This window comes from Martes martes (genome assembly GCF_963455335.1).
Source record: "Martes martes genome assembly, chromosome: 15".
In the NCBI taxonomy this organism is placed as follows: Eukaryota; Metazoa; Chordata; class Mammalia; order Carnivora; family Mustelidae; genus Martes; species Martes martes.
The window spans coordinates 12,014,314-12,035,917 of record NC_137903.1 but is presented as its reverse complement, the minus strand read 5'-3'; the positions used below and the strand labels follow the sequence as shown (position 1 = coordinate 12,035,917).

The following is a 21,604-nucleotide window of genomic DNA, read 5'->3' as shown; positions in this document are numbered from 1 at the left end:
CGCAGAGGACTGTGGTGATGTCCCAAGACATTTTTTGTTGTCACGATTCGTGGGTGTGGATCTGAGAGGGCAGGAGCCAGACATCCTGCGTGACATCTTACAATGCAGAGGACTGCCCCACACAGCAAGGAATTATCCAGTTGAAAATGTCCCTAATGCTAAGACAGCATAGCAAAAATTCTTACTACTGACAGGGCAGCTGCCTTTATTATAATCCCAAATCCACTCCCATGATTTCTTTCATCTTGAAAGCACACTTTTCTACAGAACTTGGCGTTCCTGATTTACCCCCCACTAGAGTTTGACCAGCCGGTGGCAAAAAGAAAAAAAAAAAAGTAACCATATAAAGAAAAATTTTAATTCTTCCTTCAACAATGTCTCCCTATTTTATTGATGCTTTATCAATCATTAGAGGGATCATACATTTTTTTTTTTTTTGCTGTCCACAGTGGAGCCTGAGAGCTCTCGTGGATATTCATAATGGCCAGGGGTCATGAAAATAATTCATCTCTATCTTCAAAGCCAAAGTTGAAATTGGGACGATAAAAGCAAACACAGGACTTCCCACAGCCAATGCTGCAACAGAGGGGAATGGACTCTTCCTATGGAGACAGAAGGACAGAGGGCGGAAGCAAGCACCATCCCTTGAATCTTCTAGGTTAGTGTGCAGGACGGCTGTCCCTGACCAGACACACAGAGGATGCCCTAGACTTTTCAAAAATTATTTTCATCTCCTTAAAAAAAAGAGGAAGATCTCTGGAACTGCCCGAAGCACACAGGGATGCTAACATAAACGACCGCGTTTTTCTAATCTCAGACGAAAACTGCGTTGGCAAAGCCACTGTTCATCAGACCTACTGCCACTAGGCAAGGCTGCCTCAAAGAGGAACAGAAAAATCCCGCCTTTCCCTGAGAGAGTAAAACCCAAGTAAAGAGACCAGACTGCAGGCATCACAGTGCTGGAGAAGACTAAGGAAAGCACCGAGCCCCACACAAAAATATTGCACTGAATTAGCTCGCTCAAACACTTTAAATGTACTCGAACTGTCTTAAAAGGGATTATTTCACATTAACCCTTTGTGAGTAAGTGTCCATCAAGCTACTTTTCTGAGGTAAATTTAGTTCTATTTGAATTAAGTGACTTTTCCTTAAAGAACATTATCTGGATATAAACCAGTACACATCTCTTTAGCCAGCTGCAAAGAAACTGTAAAATTATAATCTTTTCATAAAAGCAGAACGAGATGAAATCAAATTACACCTTCAAATTTGGAAATGAGGGACATATTTCTTCTTTGGTTCCAGTCAAGACCTCTCAACCAACACTCGTCTAGAATTTCATCCACTCATCACCGTGTTGAGCGTCAAAGAGAATCCCCTGTTTTTTTTGTGAGTACGTGCTGTACCTTTAGTATCAAAAATAAAAATATTGTCCTTTTTTTTACCCCTCTTTTGGCTATACAGACTAGTCCAATAAACACCTAGGGATAAAAAGGCATTTACTTAATTCATGGCCAATTTGAACTCAGATCATACATTTTCAAGGAATGAGAAAAGATTCCTATCCTTCTGATCACAGCTGCTTATTTATTTCAGCCTTAGAATGAACACGAAGGCACTGTTTTTAGGTGTTTTTAGTGCTGAAAAATGCGGGCGCTTTTTCCGTGACCAACCCAGCATTTCAGTTGACTACTATGCAGCTACGAGACAGGACTCAGTGCCTGGAGCGTAAGAGATGACCATTGCCAGTCAATTTTGCAACCCATTGGGCAAGACTCTAGTTCTCTATGAGGGTATCTTCCACTTTCTCAGACCTATTTTGAGACTCTTCTGATTAAAATACTGCTGCCTCAACAATGTGTTCAATACGGGACAGATGCTTCTCCAATGCTAATGTAAGTCGATTATAGATCCAAATCAGAGTCTAATAAATTTATTTGAAATTGGTAATATGGTCAGAGTCAGAAAAGGAAATAAGGGAAACTGTAAGCTCCCCAAGACACATTTAAAGGCAGCAATTAAATTAATTCTCATGTTTCCCTACACATACTTTCCATCAAGTTACTCGTTGGCAACTGTAATAAATACCTCAAATTATGCCTAGTGAAAGAAAAGTCAACTAGCTTATTTTTGGGGGGGGGCAGGAATGAATACTCAGTGTCATATAGTCTTCTATCTCAGGAATACCCATGTTCTCCTGGTAAATGCTATACTTATAACTGTGATCCTTAAAAAAAAAAGACCCAAAGGAAATTTGGACAAATGAGCCATTATGCAATAAATGAGAACAGTCGCAAAGGACTGATTCTGCAAGACAAGATACATGTATTGTGTCGTACCTTAGAAAGTGGAAATATACCCACACTTCCAAGTGGGAAAAAAAGGTATTTTATGCATTAAACATCTGAAGCACCCTACAGCTGCAATTCATTTCGCAGTGGAAAGTAAACATTAGTTCTCCCTCCACCTCACAAAATGAAGAGGTAGTCAATGGATTTTCTTCCTGTCTTTCCCTAATAAACTCCACTTCCTCTAATGTTCTGAGAATATTCTCTACTCTAATAGACGTTCACTTTTCATTTACTCAAAAATGAGTCAAAGAAAAAAATTTCCGCAGTGACAGGACTATCCAACTTTCCTTTTTTTGTGATCTTCTAGTGGAATAAAAAAAAAAAATAGTTATCACGATTCTTAAGCTTGTTCATTGTACTTGGCTATGAGCTCACCTGAGAGTCAGCTACAAGTTCTTATCACTTTAAAACAGGAACCGCTTTGAATCCCATGTCCACAGCCATGGAGTCCCAGCCTTCAATGTCCCTGACACAGCTACGAGCACAGTTTGCTTCTTAAAATAAATGTTCAAACTAAAACAGTGAGTTTGTTGAAGAGCAGCCTGAGACACCGGGGACAACGTGAAGTTCTCAGTCACATAGAAATGAACAGATACATGCAATCAACATCCCAAACAACCAGCCCCTTGTTGAACAGAGAGAGAGCACACCGCAAATTTGATACAGCCCACACAGGTCTTTCCACCAGACAGAACGCCTCGTCTATACAGTCTGTTTATGTGGGGACCAGATTAAAAATGTGTGCTGTTGACATAATGTTGGTCCTCCTGAGTTTTGCTAAGAGCTTGTCCATGGTCACTCAGACAGCTGTCCGAAGACACTTCAATAGCCACTTCTGTTGTTTCTTGCCTAGCAAAGCTATCACTCGGGGTTGTGTCTAGAGGGGGACAGCCATTGTGCTCTGCGCAGCCGTTGACGTGGGCCAGGGGTAGGGCCCCGGGAGGGCAGCACAACTGCTTCTCACAGCCCTTAGAGATGCAGGGGGAGCTGCAGAGCAACAGCAGGTCCTTCTGTTCCACGGGGTCCTTCAAGTCCACCTGCTCAAACTGGATGGTCACATTGTGGATTCCCGCACTGTGGAAGATCTCTCGAATTTTCCTACTGGCGTCCTGATAGCCCCTGTCCTTCTGATACTTGATGTGCAGTGTGGCAATGATCTTTCCACTTATAAGTTCCCAGATGTGCACTTCGTGTACGCTGCTAATGCCTGGCACAGCTGAGAGTTGACTCACTACAACAAGGAAGAGCAGACAGTTAGCGAGGGCTACTGGAAACAAGGCACCTCTACGGGAAGGGCACGGTCCCTGAAGGCATTCTCCCCTAAATGATGTATTTACAACAATGGGAAGAAAAAGAGCTGTATCTATATGGGTACATTTTCCCATAATATTCTCCGTCCTCTCTGAGTCCCTATACCATCCATCATGAACCCATAAAAGGCAATTCAAGAAAGGAAGTTTAACAACATACCAAAAAATTCCCAGGATTGGTGAGTTTACAAGGGAACAGACACCCTGACGGGCTGTGTCTGGAGTATGAAGTAGGGTGTCTTTTTGAAAGAGGAGAACTTGGCAATATGGATGGAAAACTTTTACCAGCAACTCTAGTACTCAGAATTTAACCTACAGGGAAATACCCAAACATTCATTCATAAAAATGGTTTGGGCAGTGCTTTTTTGTATTAATGAAAAAATGGAAATACGGAAATAGTTAAATCAATTATATGTAAAAGAATATGATTACAGCCATTAACAAGTAAGTTGCATATTTAAGGATATGAGGAGATGTATATAAGATATCTTTAAGTGAAAAAGCAAATAGTTATACTGTATATACGGCACAATCTTTTTCTTTTTTTTTAAGCAAACATCCGTGTATATACACACACAAAAACTTTATGCAGCTAAAAGCTTGTTTCATTGAATGACTGATTCAAAAATATTAAAAGAGGTAACTTCTGGGTGGCAAGATTACTAGAGACTTCTATTTTTTTATTTAAGTCTTCTATATTTTCCATACTTTCTCAAACGAGCACGTCTTTAGAGAGATGATGTGGAATTGTGATTAGGAGCAAAGACCCTGTAAGCTAGCCAGAGTCTAAATCCCAGTTTAGACACGGCCTTGGGTGATTTAGCTAGCCCCCAGGGCCTCAGTCTCCTTACCTGTAAGTCGGGAATAATAACGATAGTACCGCACAGGTTTACTTGCAGAATTGAAATGAGTGAATATAAGTAAAGCACTTAGAACACTGCCAGCATATAGTATAATAGTCCCATAGAAGGGTTGCTCCTGTTCTTACCACCTATTTTTTAAATGTTTTTAAATATAGATAGATAACTTGGTTAAAAGGCAATATAAGCCATTATCTATCACAAATTGCTTTGATATGTTTATCTTGTTTCTTCAACTGGAAAACAAGTTCCTGGAAGGGAGAGACGATGCTGCGTGTCTGCTCCTAGGTATCTCCTTCCCCACCGCCCACCTCCTCTGCCTGCCGGACTGGGTAGATAGCAGGTTGCAGGAAATGAAGGCTGGTTGTTGGGACTCAGCACGGTAAAGCAGCTGGAGAGCTGACCACCTAAGTGGCCCTGAGACTATAAAGCAGTGCTGCCCAAGAGGAGGCTCCAAAAGGCAAAAAGAACATCCAGGGGGAAAGACTAGGAAAAGCACGGGCTGTTGGCAATGGCCCGAGAAGCTGGTCCCAATGCGTGCTCCTAAACAGGGGGCTGGCCGGGCTCGGACCAACAGTGACCACCATAAATCACACCCTCCCAGGGGCAGGCCTAGCCATGGCCATACGATGGATTAAGACCCATTCAAACCTCCTGTCGGGGATCTGTCATGAAGTAAGGTCTTCCAACTTTGAGCCCCACAGTGGGCCGGGCTCTACCTCACGGTAGAAACACTAGAAATAAAGAAGCACATTCAGCTTCTCACCAGCATTTGGATCGTCCCCAGTTAGCAACTCGGCCAAGTCTCTACCTTACGTATGCTCAGACACACATAACTAAGGTGGGAGATTGACCTTCTCTTTGAGCCCAGCAAAGAGGTTTCATTACCCAAGCCATGAATGATCTGAATTTAAAACATGGCCCTGTTTTAAGTTCCTGTTTACATTTAAACAGGGTGCCACAAGAGACACGGTGACTTGCATGCCCATACAAAACCAGCTCACTAGAAAGCAGGATCCCAAATGCAAATGAATGATTCCTGTTTTCAGAATAAGGAGAATAAAAATCAAGTTCTTGGCAGGGTAACCTTACTGGAATTAAAATCAATCGCTGACGTGAAGGTAGGACCCAAGGAGCAGGTTCTGCCCAACACTCTATTCTCAAAAATCTGCGGCCGAGTCAGAGAGTCATGGGTTGCCAAGGACCTTTGGTTCTTGGAGCTGTGAGTCATCTTACTAGGCTACCAAACATATGATAGATGTCTCTATGGCCAGGTGATTTACAGTATTTCAAGATACATAAATCAAACAGTGCTCTGAAATAACACCAGCCCTTTGACCCGGGGAGCATTAGGCGGGCATGGTTCTAGATAAGGATCACGTGACTCACTCAGCTCTTCCATGTTCAGGCCTTTGGGGACCATCTGCAGCAGAATGGCAGCAGTCTCCTTGATGAGCGGGAAGGCGGATGACAAAATGATAATGACCATGAAGATAGTCAGGCTGGGGTCGATGTAGCACTGCCAGTTACACGGGTCCTCAGGTGGCAGGGGACGCACATAGAATATGATGGCCGCGACCACCACGACCACTGACCCCAGGGCATCGCCCATCACATGCAAAAGCACACCTGTTGGGAAGGAAGAAAGACCTCTCAAGCACAGATCCAAATTTGGGAGCCATGGGACGCTCCGTGACCTGGGTCGCCAAGTCTAAGAAGACCAGTTGCTATTTGTTTTCTTTTTGGTTAGAAGAGCAGGATGGATTCAAATGGACCAAAAAAAAAAAAAAAAAGGGTCAGCTACTTTGCAGAAAACAAAACCCTAGGCCAGCATCCCAGGACCCAGAGAACCACAATAGCCTAGGAAGATTCTGAGCTGCAGACCCCCATGGGGAAAGGGACTGTCAGTTCACGGTGCCTCACCACAGCTGCCTGCCACTCGTCAGAAGGCACCAAACTGGTAAACAGAGGTTGTGCAAATGGCTTCATATTCTTTCAGACATGTGTCTGTGATTTAAATGGTTTTAAACATTTTGAAGAGGAGAAGGAGCTAAGAGAGAGGTTCTTGGGGCACCCGATGGCTCAGTCCATTAAGCGTTTGACTTTGGCTCAGGTCATGATCTCAGAGTCCTGGGATCGAGCCCCACATTGGGCTCCCTGCTCAGCGGGGTGCCTGCTTCTCCCTCTCCCTCTGTCTGCTGTCCCCCTGCTTGTGGTTGCTCTCTGTCAAATAAATAAACACAATCTCAAAAAAAAAAAAAATGAGAGAGAGAGAGTGGTTCTTGTTATTCCTTGTCTTCCCTCTTCCTTGATCCATTTCCCCCCTTTCCTACGTGCCTTTGCCTTTTCCTCACTTAGCCTCAGTCATTTAAACCGGATCTGGTTTGAAAGGTCCTTAAGAAGGGTCTCCAGGGGCGCCTGGGTGGCTCAGTCAGTTAAGCGTCTGCCTTCAGCTCAGCTCATGATCCTAGCATCCTTGGATCAATCCCCGCATCGGGCTCCCTGCTCAGTGTAGAGCCTACTTCTCCCTCTCCCTCCGCCTGCTGCTCTGCTTTTTTGTGCTCTCTGTCAAATAAATAAATTAAAGTCTTAAAAAAAAAAAGAGTCAATTAAAAAAAGAAGAAGAAGAAGAAGAAGAAGAAGAAGAAGGGTCTCCAGCAACACTGCCGCTGAATAAAGAGCCATTTGTCAAAATAAAATTAAATTAAAATTTAAGAGATAATAATGTCATGGCTGCCTTTAATTAAGGGAACCAACCTTCAATGTTTTGATTATGATACAAAAAATATGCCATCCTAACACAGAAGATCTGGGTGTCCAGTTGTATGCGACACACAGACTAAACTGGGATTTAGGTGAAAACTTTGTCAGACGAATTCTAAAAATATAAACACTAGGTTTTGTTTGTCTTGGTTTGGTTTTTTTGTTTTGTTTTGGTTTGGGTTTTTTCTTTCTTTCTTTTTTTTTTTTTTTCTTTTCCTGCAGAAGACATAAGACCCTTGCTAGTCCGTCTGGTGTGCGACTGGCAGCATCAGCAACCCCCAGAGGCTGGTGAGAGATGCAGAATCTCAGGCCCCACGTCAGAGGTTATGGAATCCGATTCTGCATCTTTTTTTTAAGATTTTATTTATTTATTTGACAGAGATCACAAGTAGGCAGAGAGGCAGGCAGAGAGAGAGAGGGGGAAGCAGGCTCCCTACTGAGCAGAGAGCCCGATGTGGGGCTCGATCCCAGGACTCTGGGATCATGACCCAAGTCGAAGGCAGAGGCTTTAACCCACTGAGCTACCCAGGAGCCCCCGATTCTGCATTTTTAACAAGATCACAGGGGCCCGAAACTCACATGAAAGTCCCAGAACACTGCTCTAGAAGAAAGCATACAGATTAAGAAAGGTTCGTTTTGTCTCTCCAGGGATCCCACAGATCCACTGGGTTGAATTAATAAGAATCCCAAATCCTCATAATTCCCTTGTGGCTACAACCAAACAGTCTCACTCGGAAGATGGTTTAATTGGGCAAATGCTTCTTTTTGGCAATACTTTTAGGATTCTGCGGAGCTGAGTAGCATCAGAGGTGAAACAGCTTCTGTAAACACACTAAATGCAATTTGTGGCAAACTTCCTCCCACCCCAAAATAATACAGAAATGCAAAGTATCTTCACTTTCCCTTCTGGTGGAGCATTTAGTTGTAGAATAGGATCCTGATTCAATAAATAGATTAAACAATTCCATTTTCTAATTCTGTGTCCCCTTTCCCACACCCCACCTCTGGAAGAGCTTTTCACTCCCCAGTCCTAGTTTTGAGCCACAAAGAGAAACTCCCAAGAGCTGGTCTATATACCTTGTTCCTCCAGGGAAACCTGAAGATCGAAGCTTGAACCCTCTCCAGGGAAGTACACGGTAGTACTATAAAAATACAAAAACCAAGTATTTCCTATTTGCACTTGACATCAGTGTCACCGCCTGAGACCGTTTTCATCCTCTGTTTCCTGCATGACAGCCGTGCTTCCTCCATTAGTCGCTAAGTGACGTGAGGACAAGGGTCATGTTCTGCATTTCTTGTGTTTATATTTTAGCACCAGAAGCACACAATGCAGGCACTCAACGAAACAGCATTTTCTGGTTGGTCGGTCATAACTCCCATGACATAGAGTGACTCCTGTCTGTTACTTAATAATAATAATTGTATTGCCAGTTAACAAACATGCATCAAGTATTGTTGTGAGTGTGTCCCATGTCCTTACATATTAAGACTCTCTGAAGCAGTTACCCTCTCCATTTTACAAATGAGGGAACTGAGGCACAGAGTAGCTGAGTAACTTATCCAAGATCACAGAACCAGAAAGGGTTCGAGTGGGGATACAAGTCTGCGTAGAAAACCACTGTGCACCCTGCCTCATAGACACCCTAGATTCCCATTTCATGTTTTCCTCCTAAGAAATTTCCCTGCTAGCCCCTCATAATTACGTAAAATAGCTTTCAAACTTCTTTTTCCCATAATCCACAGTAAGAATCATCTTTTGGCACCTAGCACACCCAGAGACGCGCATTGAAACAAATGTGAAAAAACAAAGCCTATCCTAACACATGACTTACTACTGTTTTCTATTCTTTTTCATTCAATTCTGGTCAATTTTCTAAATGCTCATCATATTCTACTAAATTGATTTTATGAGTCAACCTATCATGGCCCTCAGTTTGAAAATCCTCTTAAAGCCTGATTCCTTCAAATTCCAGAGACTGGATATTATAGTGTGTTTTCTGGCCTCCCGTGTGAAGACAAAGAAGGCCTGGTCATTATCCTCCAGGGACCAGAGTCCACTGGCAGGATTATCAGAAAAGGGCACCAGGAACCTCAGGATGGGGGGTGGTGATTCCTGTGATGGGAAATCTCAGGGACGGCATCTCGAGAGATGGGGCAATTGGGCAGGACTCTGAAGGGGGGACAGACCTCAACTGGCAGCGGGGTTCCAAGCAGAGAGAACTCAGAGTGAAAGTGTTCCAGGCAGGAAGCTCAAGGGAGGCCGCAGGTGAGGACATGCCCATCAGGCAGCATGGGAGACAGGTGCACTCAGTGTGAAGTCATAGACCCTGAGAGTCTCTGTGCTCCATGGACCTTGCGGAAGTCAACCTCTCTGAACACCAGGATCGTCCTCTGTACAATGGGGATGAGAATAGTGTCTGTCTCACTTCTCTCGGAGGCTAGTTCTGAAGAATGTGTTGAAACAATGTCTGAAAGCCCACTGAGACGTAAGTGCATAGAAATGATTGTGACAATGATAATGAGCATGATTTGTGGACTGTGTCCTCTGCACTCTTCCAACCCCTCATGGAACGCTCGCAACCCCACAGCGATGTTGTGGTGATCTCCATTATGTCGGTAGGGAGACTTAAGCTCAAAAAGGTTAAGTTACTTGCCCAAGATCACCTAGCTAGTAAAAGGCAGAGGCTGACCTTGAACCAGATCTGCCTGACTGAGCTCTTCTCTCCTCACTGTTTAAGTGTGCATTAGATGGGGATGGAGACAGGAGAGATGGCTCGGGTCTAGGAGAGGAGGTGGGGCAGCAAAGGGGTGAAGAACAGGGCAGAAACGTCTAGAAAGGAGTGCTGACGTGGGAACAGCAAGCCCTTGACTGTCAGCAGAGTTAGGACCTCATTCCAGAAGTGGTAAAGATTTCTGAGCAGGTTCTGATGGGATCACATCTGTGATTCAGAAAGGTAAGTCAGGCAGCATTATCTGAGAGATGACGATCAGCACTTGGTAGACAGCTCAATGATCTGATTAGTCATCATTCTCACAAGGTAGAATTGCAATGACAGGACACCTCAACGGTTGGACCTCACTTCCTGTCTTGAGATTTTTTCAAAAAACTCAGAAAAACTGGCAATTTGACATCAGCTGAAATTTGATGTGTCCCAGCCCTTGGAAAAGCCATCAGTGTTGTTGAATTTGCTGATAATCAGGAATACAGTACACCAGCCCTGGGCATTAACAAGTGGTTATGGAAGGATGAGAGAGTTTTCTTACTGGAAAAAAAAAAAAAAACATTAGAAAGAAACATCTCATCAAAGGAGACTTATTTTCAAATGATTTGTCGGGATTGTGGTTTATCTATTTACATTTATCCTGAAATACAAAAAGTTAATTATATTTCTGACCCTCTGTTGCAACATTTTTGGATGTATCGCATTTGATCCTATTAAATAAAATCAACCACCACAACTGGCGAGAATTTTTAAAGGATTGTGCTTTCACTGTGCTTTGCAGAAGATGGACTGTGTTTCTCAGAAGGCATTTGTTTTATTCCACTGAAATAAGAGAAACACCAATGTATATCCAGAAATGATTTTTGTTCACAAGAATCCCCGCCAGTCATTTGCTCCCCTGCAGATCTGGGGGGGATAGTCCTGCTTTCTCAAACAGTGGCTTAAAGGTCAAAAGTGTAACCACTCAGTGGACTGTCTACACTGGAGAAGCAAGCCATTCTGCATGGAGTGTACAGGCAGTGTGCAAGACTAGGAAGAGATGGAAATGCAAAGGAGCCCAGGAGCCCAGCCCTGCTTCTGCGGTTGCCTGGGTGACTTGGGAAGTCACCAGACTCTCAGGACCCTGCTTCCTTATCTGCAAAACGAGGGGGCGTGAAGTTCATTCCCACTAAGTCCTTTTCTGCTGTAACATTCTGTGCACCTTCTCTGAATCATGGATCCAAGATGAGGACACAAGACCTAAGGGGAGGCCAGCCTCCCATTTGGCCTGAAAGATGGAGAGGCTCCTGGGAGCCACAGCAGGGCCAGGAGCTTTCACCCTCACTTACACAGTGGGGCTGAGCCCAGCAATTTTACTCACTACCCAAGAGACAACAGCTCCCACCTGGTGAGATTCTTACAAATGCAAGTGACTTGTGCCCGCAGGGTGCCTGGCACAAAAGCACATTTTCCCTCTGCATTGCCCAAGAACTTGACATGCTTTATCTAACAGCCACCCCCTCAAGTAGATACTATTTAAAAGATGAAGGAATTGGAGGCGTAGAGAAGTCCAAAAACTTGCCCAAAGTCAGTGTCTTAAATGGTAGAGCCAAGACCTCAAACCCAGGCATCTTGAGCACAAATCCCAATCTTTTAGCCGCTGCATTATTCACCTCTGTCGGAAGCTACAGAACACACTGGTCAGTGGAGCTCAGGGCTGAGCCAGATACAGCAAGGCTTTACCCCTGGCATTGTTCCACCTAGGAGCTCCGACTTTAGACTAAAGATTGGCCAGATTGTACAAGTTTCACGATCATGCTGCAGGTTCATATATCATGCTTCCCGAACAAGGTCACAATATCTACTGGTCCCACTATTAAGTCCTCTTAGCATCTTTTCGCTTACCTGTTCTCCTTCTCTGCAGCATGAGAATGAATAATTAACAGAACGTGCCTTGAAAAATTAAAGTGCTGTGGAAAAATCTGTGATACATATAATATATAGTATGTATTTGATATCAAAATATGTGTAGTATATATTATATATACATATATATTTTTTAACTGAACCCAAAGAAAGACAAAGGATAATGGTTTTTCAATACAGATTCTCTCTTTCCAAAAAAGATTCACCAGCCAGCACTTCAGAAATTCTCCTACTGCAGTTCAAGTTTTAAAAAGTGACTCACGTAGAAATTTTTAGGAGCTCATGCATGGTGGTTGTCATTGTCGTTTTTTTTCCTGACTTTCCCTATAGATGCAGACCAGGTATCACTTTGTAAAACAGATGGGAGACTCTCAAAAATGATAATGTCTCCCAGATAATTACTTTTTCTTTATATTATTTCCATTCAAGCCCTATCACAGGCTTCCCCCAAATCATCTGAAAGTAAAGGGTTAAATAATCTTTGCTGAAATCCTCCAAGTTGAGATGGGGGACTGACCCTTCTGGAATCACTCCGAAGCAAAGTCTCTGCCCAAGAAGTTGGAAGAGAGAGGTGCTGGATACAGTGTTGGTATCTGGTGAGAAATGCACCTCCGAACTCCCTGGGCTAACCTTTGCCCCGTGCTTGTGACCTTGAGCACATGGCAGGGAGAATGCTAGTAACGTGCCTTCCACGTGCCTCATCAGAACCCTCCGCTTTGGGCCTGGAAGTAGAGATTCAAGAGAGCCAAGAGACGCACCCCAGCTGCAGATTCCTGGCAGAAATAAGTGAGGCGTGAGGGTCAATCAGCAGTGCCACGATCGACAGCAGCCAGCAACTCCCTTCTCAGCTTCATCAAAATTACATTCAATTAAAATAGACCTCATTTGCATTAGCCATACCCACGAGTGGGGAAAATTGAGTAAAGTAATAACATGTTACTCCTGATCTACGAGTCTCTGGAACAGGGAGCATGAGCCTAGCTCTAAGCAGAGCAAGGATAAATCATTAGCAGCTAGTGTGTCGCTCAGAATCAATGTAACCATTAGGCAAGAGACTAGGGTCATAGTCTATTAGTGCAACTGGCCTACTTTCTAACACACCTTATTAAAAGGCAAACAGAAATGCAGAGTACAGCACAGCCCATATGCATTACAGACAAGGGTTTCAAATCCACCCAAAGTCAATCCTACCTCTGATATTCAGGGCTTCGGATTTTTTCTCCTTTTTCATAGTCTCTTCTGGTTCATTCTGGGTGTTCAGAGAATCACCTGCATTCAAAGAAGAAACCTTGTGTTGTGTATAAGTTCTACAAACAAAAAGAACCAATGGACTCAAGAAAAGGTTTTGTTATCTTAAACTCCTACTAGCTCATCAGAACCCCCCCTACCTCTCCACACACACAACCCAGAATAGTACATTGAGGCCTTTACATAAGCCTCGTGACCCACCTCTGGATTTCATTCACACTTCCGTTTAAGTTTAAAAAACAAAAAACAGAGGCAAGTGGAATCCCACCCCATCTCCAAACCCATCTCCAAACCCATAACTCCCAGGAGGACAGAAGGGTGGGCGAGGCGGGAAGGAGAAAACAACGTTCAGACAGTATCTCATGAAGGGGCAAGGGGTGGGGGATGCTATCTGTTGCCCAATAATGATTGTATTTAAGAAAATCAAGGCTCTGAAGCAGACAGAATAAGAGGAAGGGAAGTGGGGGAAGAGGCCTGAAGATCCAGGAGAAAACCAGAGACACTGTGGGGAATACAGTAAATTAGGAGCGGAGAATTAAAGCCGAGCTACAGAGGACGTGGATTTTTTTTTTTTTTTTTTTTTTTTTTTTTTAACAAAATAGAAGCAGCCGCAGCAGCCACAGCCCGGAAGGAAAAGAGGGCGTGGATGCGGAGGAAGGGACGGGCGGGAGGAGGGAAAGGCAGAGCGAGGTCCGGAGGATGCAACCGAAAGGCACCTGCTACGTTGGAGAACACCGTCGCCCCCTGCTCGTCCTCCCTCGCAGCGGCCGCCACGCCGCGGGCGGCGGCCGAGGGCCGGCGGGGGCCCCCGATGGCGCGCGGGGCGCGGCCCTGGGCGGGCGGCTGGGGCTGCTCGCGCGGCGGCGGCGGCGGCGGCGGCGGGCGGCGGCGGGGGCCCCAGCAGGCGAGCCAGGCGGCGCAGTCCTGGAAGATGAGCAGCCCCAGCACGTTGACGGCCAGCCCCAGCGCGCCCACGACGAGCACCAGCCCGGGGTCGTCGATGCGCTCGGGCCGCGCCAGGCGCAGCACGGCCTCCACGGCGATGGTGAAGCAGAGCGCCGTGAGGAAGACGGCGTTGCTCAGCGCGCCCAGCACCTCGGCGCGCGCGTAGCCGTAGGTGGCCCCCAGGCCCCCGCGGGGTCGCCGCGCCACGTAGCCGGCGCCCAGCCCCACGCACAGCGAGATCAGGTCGGACAGCATGTTGAAGGAGTCGGACAGCAGCGCGATGGAGTTGCCCACGTAGCCCGAGACCAGCTCGGCCACGAAGAAGGCGACGGTGAGCACCAGCATGAAGAGCAGCCGGCACGTCTTGCCCGAGTAGCGGCCCATGTCGCCGAGCCGGCGCCGGTGGGGGCGCCCCTGCGCGGCCCGAGCCCCGTGCCCGCCTCCGGCCTCGCTGCGGGCCCCGCGCCGGGCTTCTTATAAGGCGGAGGCAGAGCGCCCCCGGTCCCCGCACGTCCAGAGTCTAAGGGAGTGGCCGCGGCGGCAGGCTCTGAGGGCTCTCGGGCCGCCGCCGAGGCCCTTTCCCCCGGTCCCGGCTGCCGGCCCCACTTGGCAGGTGGCCACGGGCCAATGTCTGGCCTTCTAGGACAGCGCCGGGCCGAGGGGGGGGCTCCTGGGGACAGGGGGCGTGTCTGGAGCGCCCTCCTCCCCGACACCCTGAGGCTTGGGCGGGGGGGGATTCACCCGCCCACCCCGACCCCGCTTCCCCACCTCTCCCCTCCCCGCGCCCTGTTGACTCCTGGCGATCAGGACCTTGACTGCTGTGGGGCGTGCTCGCCGCGGTGGACGCGGACGCCTTCACGTACGTGCCCGGACGCTGTTGGCATTATAGATTCCACATTAACCCCGGGAGGCCCCGGCCAACCCTGCCCAGCCTTCAGGGTGCTTCCTGCTTTGCGTTCCGTGAAGTTGGAGCTGAGCCCTCCGCCTTCCCACTCCACGAGGGCCCGTGGTCTCGCTGTTTTATCCGCTCTCCTTGCGCGTAGCCTTGGCGCGAGGAGCGCATTATCGTTTCCGTCACCCCCGTCAGGGCACGATGTCGTCCTTGTCCCCCATTCTCTTCTCCCAGCGCCTTCACGCACAAGGCCTCCCTCCCCAGGTGAGCTGCAGACAGCCCTGGAGGGGAGCACAAACCATACACACTTTTCGGAAGCGTGGCCCTCCCACCCAACACTCAGAAATCAGTTTCCCGGGAGTGGACGCAAGTCCCTTGACCACCAAAGACCTCGGGACAGGCCTCCTCTCTGTCCTTGTCTCATTTTTCCATGGCAGAGAATATTCTCTTCGACCCCCTGTGTCCCTCACAGCATGACCTGATACTCAAAGTTCAATCGACTGACCTCCATGAAGGTTTATTCCAAACAGAGCCTTTCCTGTTGACAACAGGCTCTGTTCCAAGTAAAAGTTATCCAGAAGAGAACTGTCCCCAGGACTCTGGGAGAGGCCGAGCCCTGGAATCCTTGAAAAAGGAATGGTGTTTGCTGTTGTGTGTTCAGGGAAGGGGGTGGGGGAGCCTTTGCAATTTTCTTTCTTGGTTCGTTTTTGTTTGATATTCTGTCCTTATTCCCAAAAAGGATCTGTGCAGTCTGGTGATCTCTATTCCCCACCTCCTGTCCCTAACCCCTGAACTTTAACCATTCCTGAAACACATGTGGTTTTGGGCTTGGAAATAACTGCATGGATTAGTAGCATGCTGATTCTCCCCCCCCACTCATTGTCTTAGCCTTATAAATCATGATCTTGTCTTCTAGCACTAAGGGACCCTAACAAGCATGCTAAAATGTCCTTGACCTGAAGGTCCCACCTTCCACAAGATGAGTATCAAAACTCAAGGAGCCCATTACGCATTCCCTCCCCGCCTCCAGGAAAATATCCTGACACCGAGAACTTGAGAAAACTGATCATTTCAAGTATCTCTAAACACGAGTACTAAAATGGTCAATAACTTAAAAGAAATGAAGAGATATTGATAGGCAAATGAAAGCTTTGAGCCTTTTGGTCTTGGACAAGTTCCTTAGTGGTCTGGTCTGGATTTCATTCCTCTATAAAGGGAATAGTAATAGTGTCTCCTCATATGTTTGTGGGGATTAAGTGGGTTAAAAAAAAAAAAAAAAGGAAGAAAAAGTAGGTATGGGATGAGGAGGAAGAGACCAGGCAGGAGGAGGAGGGGAGGGCAAAGTGGGCCAGAGGGCCACCCGTTATCATCAGCATGTTTATATTAACACTAGCATGATGGCACATGTGTACCAGAATTACTCTTGAACCACAGATGTCACACTCAGTTGCAGAGAAAGCTACCCCAGTTCCTGGCTTATCCTGTCTTCAAACTATAAAGGCTCTGCAACGCGTAACGTAGGACAGCAGGCAATGTAGTCGAGACGAGACAGGGGCTGGTGGAAATCACTTGACAGAGCTCAGTCCCTGCTGACTGCATTTCTGTGTCATTCACAACTGAAAGAAAAACTCCAGGTCAGCAGAAATCTATCACGTGTGCCTGTTACCCAGTCATCCTCCTAACGGAAGGCAGATAACAAGAATTATGTCACTGCCCCGGGAAGGTAGTTGATGGAACTGGAAAGCTGGCCGGCTGCTGGGGAGGCAGAGGAGGGAGCTGTGTGTGAGGGGCCCTGCCCAGGGCCTGGTTCCTGACTTCAAGATAGGAGGAGGGTGTCAACAAAATGTGCTCAAGAGAAATGTGTTGACTAGCTAAATATAATTAGAGGGAGAGAGAGCTGTATATAGTTTATATATATAGAGAGAGGATCTTTATAATCTAAGTTCATTGACAAAAATTTAGACTGCCTCCTACACATTCTTGTAGATGATGAGGGTTCAACAGCTTCTGTTTATTGGGCTTTGACAGCCCAGCCCTGGGCTGAGTACTTTATAGGCATCATCTCGTTTCATCCCCAGAGCTGACTCATAAAGGTGAAGACCTGGACCCCAGAGACTGTAAGGAACTCACCCAAGATCACACAATACGTAAGTGATACAATGAAGATCCGATCCAGGCGTCACATTCCAGAGTGGACCTTCTTCGCCCCCACGTTATGCTAAGTTGATCACTCCTAAGTCGATCACTCCTAAGTTGATCACTCCTAAGTCGACACTCCTAATACTCCTAAACTAATGAAAGGTTTTTTTAAGTTCACCTTTTATTGGCATAGAACTTGATGTGCTACAGTTTATAAAGTAGAGATTAAAGCATTAAAAGTTCTTCCTACACTGGTATTGACCCAGAAACTAACCAACCTTTTTTTTTTTTTTAAGAAATTGAAAAAGTAGCTGGTTTTGTTTTCGTTTTTTTTGTTTTAGTTGACCAGAGATGATGTTCCCTTCAAGGAAGAGAGTGGACATCTCATCGAAGGCACCAAGCCATTATTGCAAAGAGGCTGTAGCTCTTTCTCCCCATAGCTCCTGCCTCCAGATTTTAAATACATCATCAGAAGCCGGATACTTCTCACTACTAGCCCAGCTCCAAGCCCACAGAGCATGGTACTACGTGAGGACTTCCTAAAAGGAAAGTGCTTGTCCAGAGGACTCTCCCTTACACGTCTGCTCCTTGTTGGTGAATTTATATAATGTGTGTATTTGTAACACTTTGTAACACGGACCCTTTCTATACCCAAAAGTATGCACCTTGTCCTTGAAAGTTTTGAGAATACATTAAATTCACGAGATCCTTTATAGGATCTCTTGCCCACACTTTTTTTTAATGATAGAGGAAGGAGGTGTAAAGAAGATAAGAAGTAGGTCGTGGTCAACTCCACTTTGAATGGGCTGTTCAGGGAGAAATGCTCAGCAATGATGTGAGTTGCAGCCCACCTAGAAGGAGGGGGTCCTACATGAATTTAGAGCTCCGCCCATCATCCTGCCAAGTGGCCCCTCCATGGCTTCTCCAAAATGCCACTTTCTTATATAAAAGTGGTGTATCTGGTACTAGCACTAGGCAGTGGTCAAATGGAAACCTCATCACACCATCAACGAATACAACTTTCTTATTGAAAAAAAAATAGACTCTAGATAATTTTAATTTTGCACTCATTTAAGAAAACTTAAAAGGTTGAGGAGGGTAACAGTTAATAATTTGACCTTTGGGGTCAGACAGACTTAGGACCAAATCCCAGCTCTGCTACTTACTTGCGTGACCTGGGGCGAGTTCCTTAAAACCTTCTTTTTATTGGTGTGTGTGAACTAAGGATAATAATAGTATCTATCTCATGGGTTGTCACGAGGCTTAAATGAGAAAATGCATGTAAATTGCTTAGTGGAGTGCCCGGCTTCTAAGAAGGGTTCAGTGAGTGTTAACCGATTTCTATTTTTTCTTAACTACCCAGGTTGTGGTATTTTGTTAGAGCCTGAATGGACTACGACAAAGTATAGAAATCAAGTTACCAACTGCTGAGTGCACAGGTATGAACAAATGGCCGTGATTTGTATATCCCACTGGGGATGATGAGATTGGGCTATCTGATATATTTGGCAATAACATTGCCAGGTTATTTGGGGTCGGCTAGTCTCTGTGGGCACGGCACCTCTGGTCTGTGTGCTTCTCACCGTCTGCAGACCCCAAGGGCATGCCAAGATCCTCACCGGGAAGCGCTATGCATGACATTTGTGGGGGGGGGGGTAAGTGAGAGCAAGCAAGTGGAAAGGGACATGGCTATTGGGAGGAAAGAGGAAAGGATCAGAGGCAGAACTGGGAATTCAAGAAAAACTTCATCCAAAACTTGTCACTTACTGACAACATTTGGGTGTGACTCCTCCTGCTTGGTGAATAGAAGGGGAAAAAGTCAGCTTTGGGACCATTTCCAATTCAAATGGAAGCAAAAAACCAAACCAAAAACAGAGGTGCAAGAAACAGGGGAGAAACGCCCCCCTCTCCAATATTGATTCTAAATCCAGTAATAGTTTGAGCTATTTAGCTATAAATTAAGTCTCGTGTCACTTAATAATTTACAAAAAGCTTTTACAGGTGTTACTGAATGCCATCGGAAACATTCCCGCGTAAACAGCAGATTTCTTCACCGCTAGATTCACCTTCGTATTCAGACTGCATTCGTTCCCTCGAGCCCTCTCCTACAGTTGCACTGTCTGAAGTTTTAGTCCCCACAGTCAGATGTGATCTGGAAGGTGAGCCTCCTCGTATAACCGCAGAAGGTCAATAGGCGCCCAGCATGACGTCACGATGCCTACGTCATCCACCAGCCTCGTCCTATCTTATCATCTTGCATCATCACAAGAAGGGGAGGTACACACAGTGAGATATCTTGAGAGTGACCACATTCACATAATTTTTATACCAGTTCATTTTTATAATTATTCTATTTTATTATTGGTTATCTCTTACTGTGTCCAATTCATAAATTAGACTTTATCACAGATATGTATGTATAGGAAAAAACATGGTATATATAGGGTTTGGTACTCTCTGTGGTTTCAGACATTCATGGAGGGTCCTGGAATGTACCCTGGAATGCGACTACTGTATATGAAAATGAGAGAGTCCTTTCGCCCAAGAAATTGTGGGAATAATTGTGCATGGGTTAAAATAAAACCTATAAATAAATACCTTTACCTTTATCTGCCAAATGCACTGATTCAACAGTCAAGGTGATGTAGTAGAAAGACATACATTTTCGAGCCACTCAAATCTAGGATACGATCTTGGCTCTATCCATTATTAACAACTGGACAAATCCCTTAACTTCTCTGAGGTCTGTATTTTCATTTATGATCTGGAGGTAGAGATGTCATCTTCTCACACAGTGGTATGAGAGTCAAAGGAGATAGCCTCGTGGAGAGCCTGCATCGTACTGTCATAATAAACAGCTGACAAAGGGTGGCTCCTTTCTTGATCGTCTGGCTGTCACCATTCCCAGAAGCACCGTTGACTTCTGATAAGTAATAATGGGGCATTCACATCTTTAGATTATCCTATTTTTTAAAAGATCGTCTATTTCCCCTTGGTTCAGATAATCTATTTGGCTTAGAACTAATTAGCTGTTGATTAATAAAATGAATTATGAATCAAAATATTGATTAATGAGATATTTTGAGGATACAAAAACACTTAAAATGACTGTTTTACATATCTAAAACTCCAAACTTCTCAGCTATCCTTACTATACTTCCTCGTCCATCATGAGTCTCTCTTCTGCAGCAGAAGAGCAGAGAGAATCAGGTGACTGGACTGAGAAACCTAATTTTATTGCCGTCACAAAATGAGAAGCTGTGTTAAGTATGAACATGAGATCTGGAAAACGAAGATTCTTGACCTCCGGCGCTAAATTACTCACAACTTAGACCAGTCACTTAATTTCTGAGCCTTGGTTTCCTAATCTGTAGAATGCAAATAAGAACCTCATACTACTCAGTGCACGTCGATGTTTTCAACATCAAATAAGACAATGAAGGTAGAAATACACAAATAAAAGGCATTGCTGTTGTTGCCACGAAGAAGACGCAATTAACATGAACTATAGAAAGCGAGCACGGTTATTGGTAACCACCGCTAATGTAAACGGTTCAGCCAAGGTTTTCGGCTGCCTGGAACCCATCCCTGCTTCCTTCCGGTAAGACATCTTGTCCCGTTGGACACAGACATGGGCGTATAGTCAAGATTGAGCCAAACATAGTTCCTCAGCCCCTGGCCACAATGCTTGAGTCAAAGGATGGCCACCTGACCCAACATGGGCCAGAGTCCTTATCTGGAAGTTTCCAAAATATATCACAGAGAGAGAGAGGTTCCCTTTCTTGTTTGGTCACTAAAGCAGTGAGGAGGTGACCCAGAGCCCCTAACCGTTACGTCTCCCCTTGCTTTCTTCCCCAAACCCTTCATTCTGCAATAGGGAAGGAAGCAGGAAGAGAAGAGAGACAGTGAAAGAGAATCTCTGATGGAATTTCAGTCTCTGGTCCCAAGTTAATTCTGTGAACCAATGAAAGTTCCCTTTTTGCTGAAGCAAGCGTAAGGAGGGTTTTCGTCACTTGCAGCCAGACACCGCTGGTCCATAGCTGACCGAGAAACCGCACCTACTTCAGTTGCTGAGAGTGGTTTTCTCCTCTTCCCCACATTCATGACTCATGAGAAATATAAATTTAATAATTAGAAAAATGAAATGGCCGACGAAATAGGACCTTTCCTTACTTTGCTTCCTCACCAATGCTGGAGAACTTGTTCCTGCTCCATTTTTGTGCTCCCTCCAAAAGAAAAACTCCAGAAAACACTGTCCCACACAGCCTTGACTTCCTCAAGTTCCGGTCTCTCTGTCACCCACCCAATGCCACCTCCACTTCCACCACACCACGGACAAGGCTTTGGGAAAGTTACTCATGACCTCCTCATGCTGGGATCTGCTTTTCTACGCTCGTTTTGGAATTCTCAGCAACATTTGTTCCTGAAAACCTGGTTTTCCTTTTTGAAGACTCTCTCCACTTGACC

The 21,604-nt window shown here is 45.6% G+C and overlaps 1 protein-coding gene across 2 annotated transcripts in view; it reads right to left on the bottom strand.

Annotated features, from left to right (window-relative positions):
- Positions 1–338: 338 nt before the first annotated feature.
- SLC30A10 (solute carrier family 30 member 10) overlaps positions 339–21,604 on the bottom strand; it is a gene marked incomplete at its 5' end in the record, with an annotated part of 38,361 nt that continues 17,095 nt past the window's right edge. Inside the window, 4 exons of one of the 2 annotated variants that reach the window (XM_080825275.1) lie at positions 339–3,582; positions 5,912–6,151; positions 13,105–13,182; positions 13,878–16,255. In XM_080825275.1, the coding sequence (XP_080681401.1) occupies positions 3,083–3,582; positions 5,912–6,151; positions 13,105–13,182; positions 13,878–14,490 (1,431 nt within the window). In that variant the 3' untranslated portion in view covers positions 339–3,082. Of the gene's footprint in view, positions 3,583–5,911; positions 6,152–13,104; positions 13,183–13,877; positions 16,256–21,604 lie in introns of those variants that run through there. The other variant, XM_080825276.1, reaches the window with a different exon arrangement.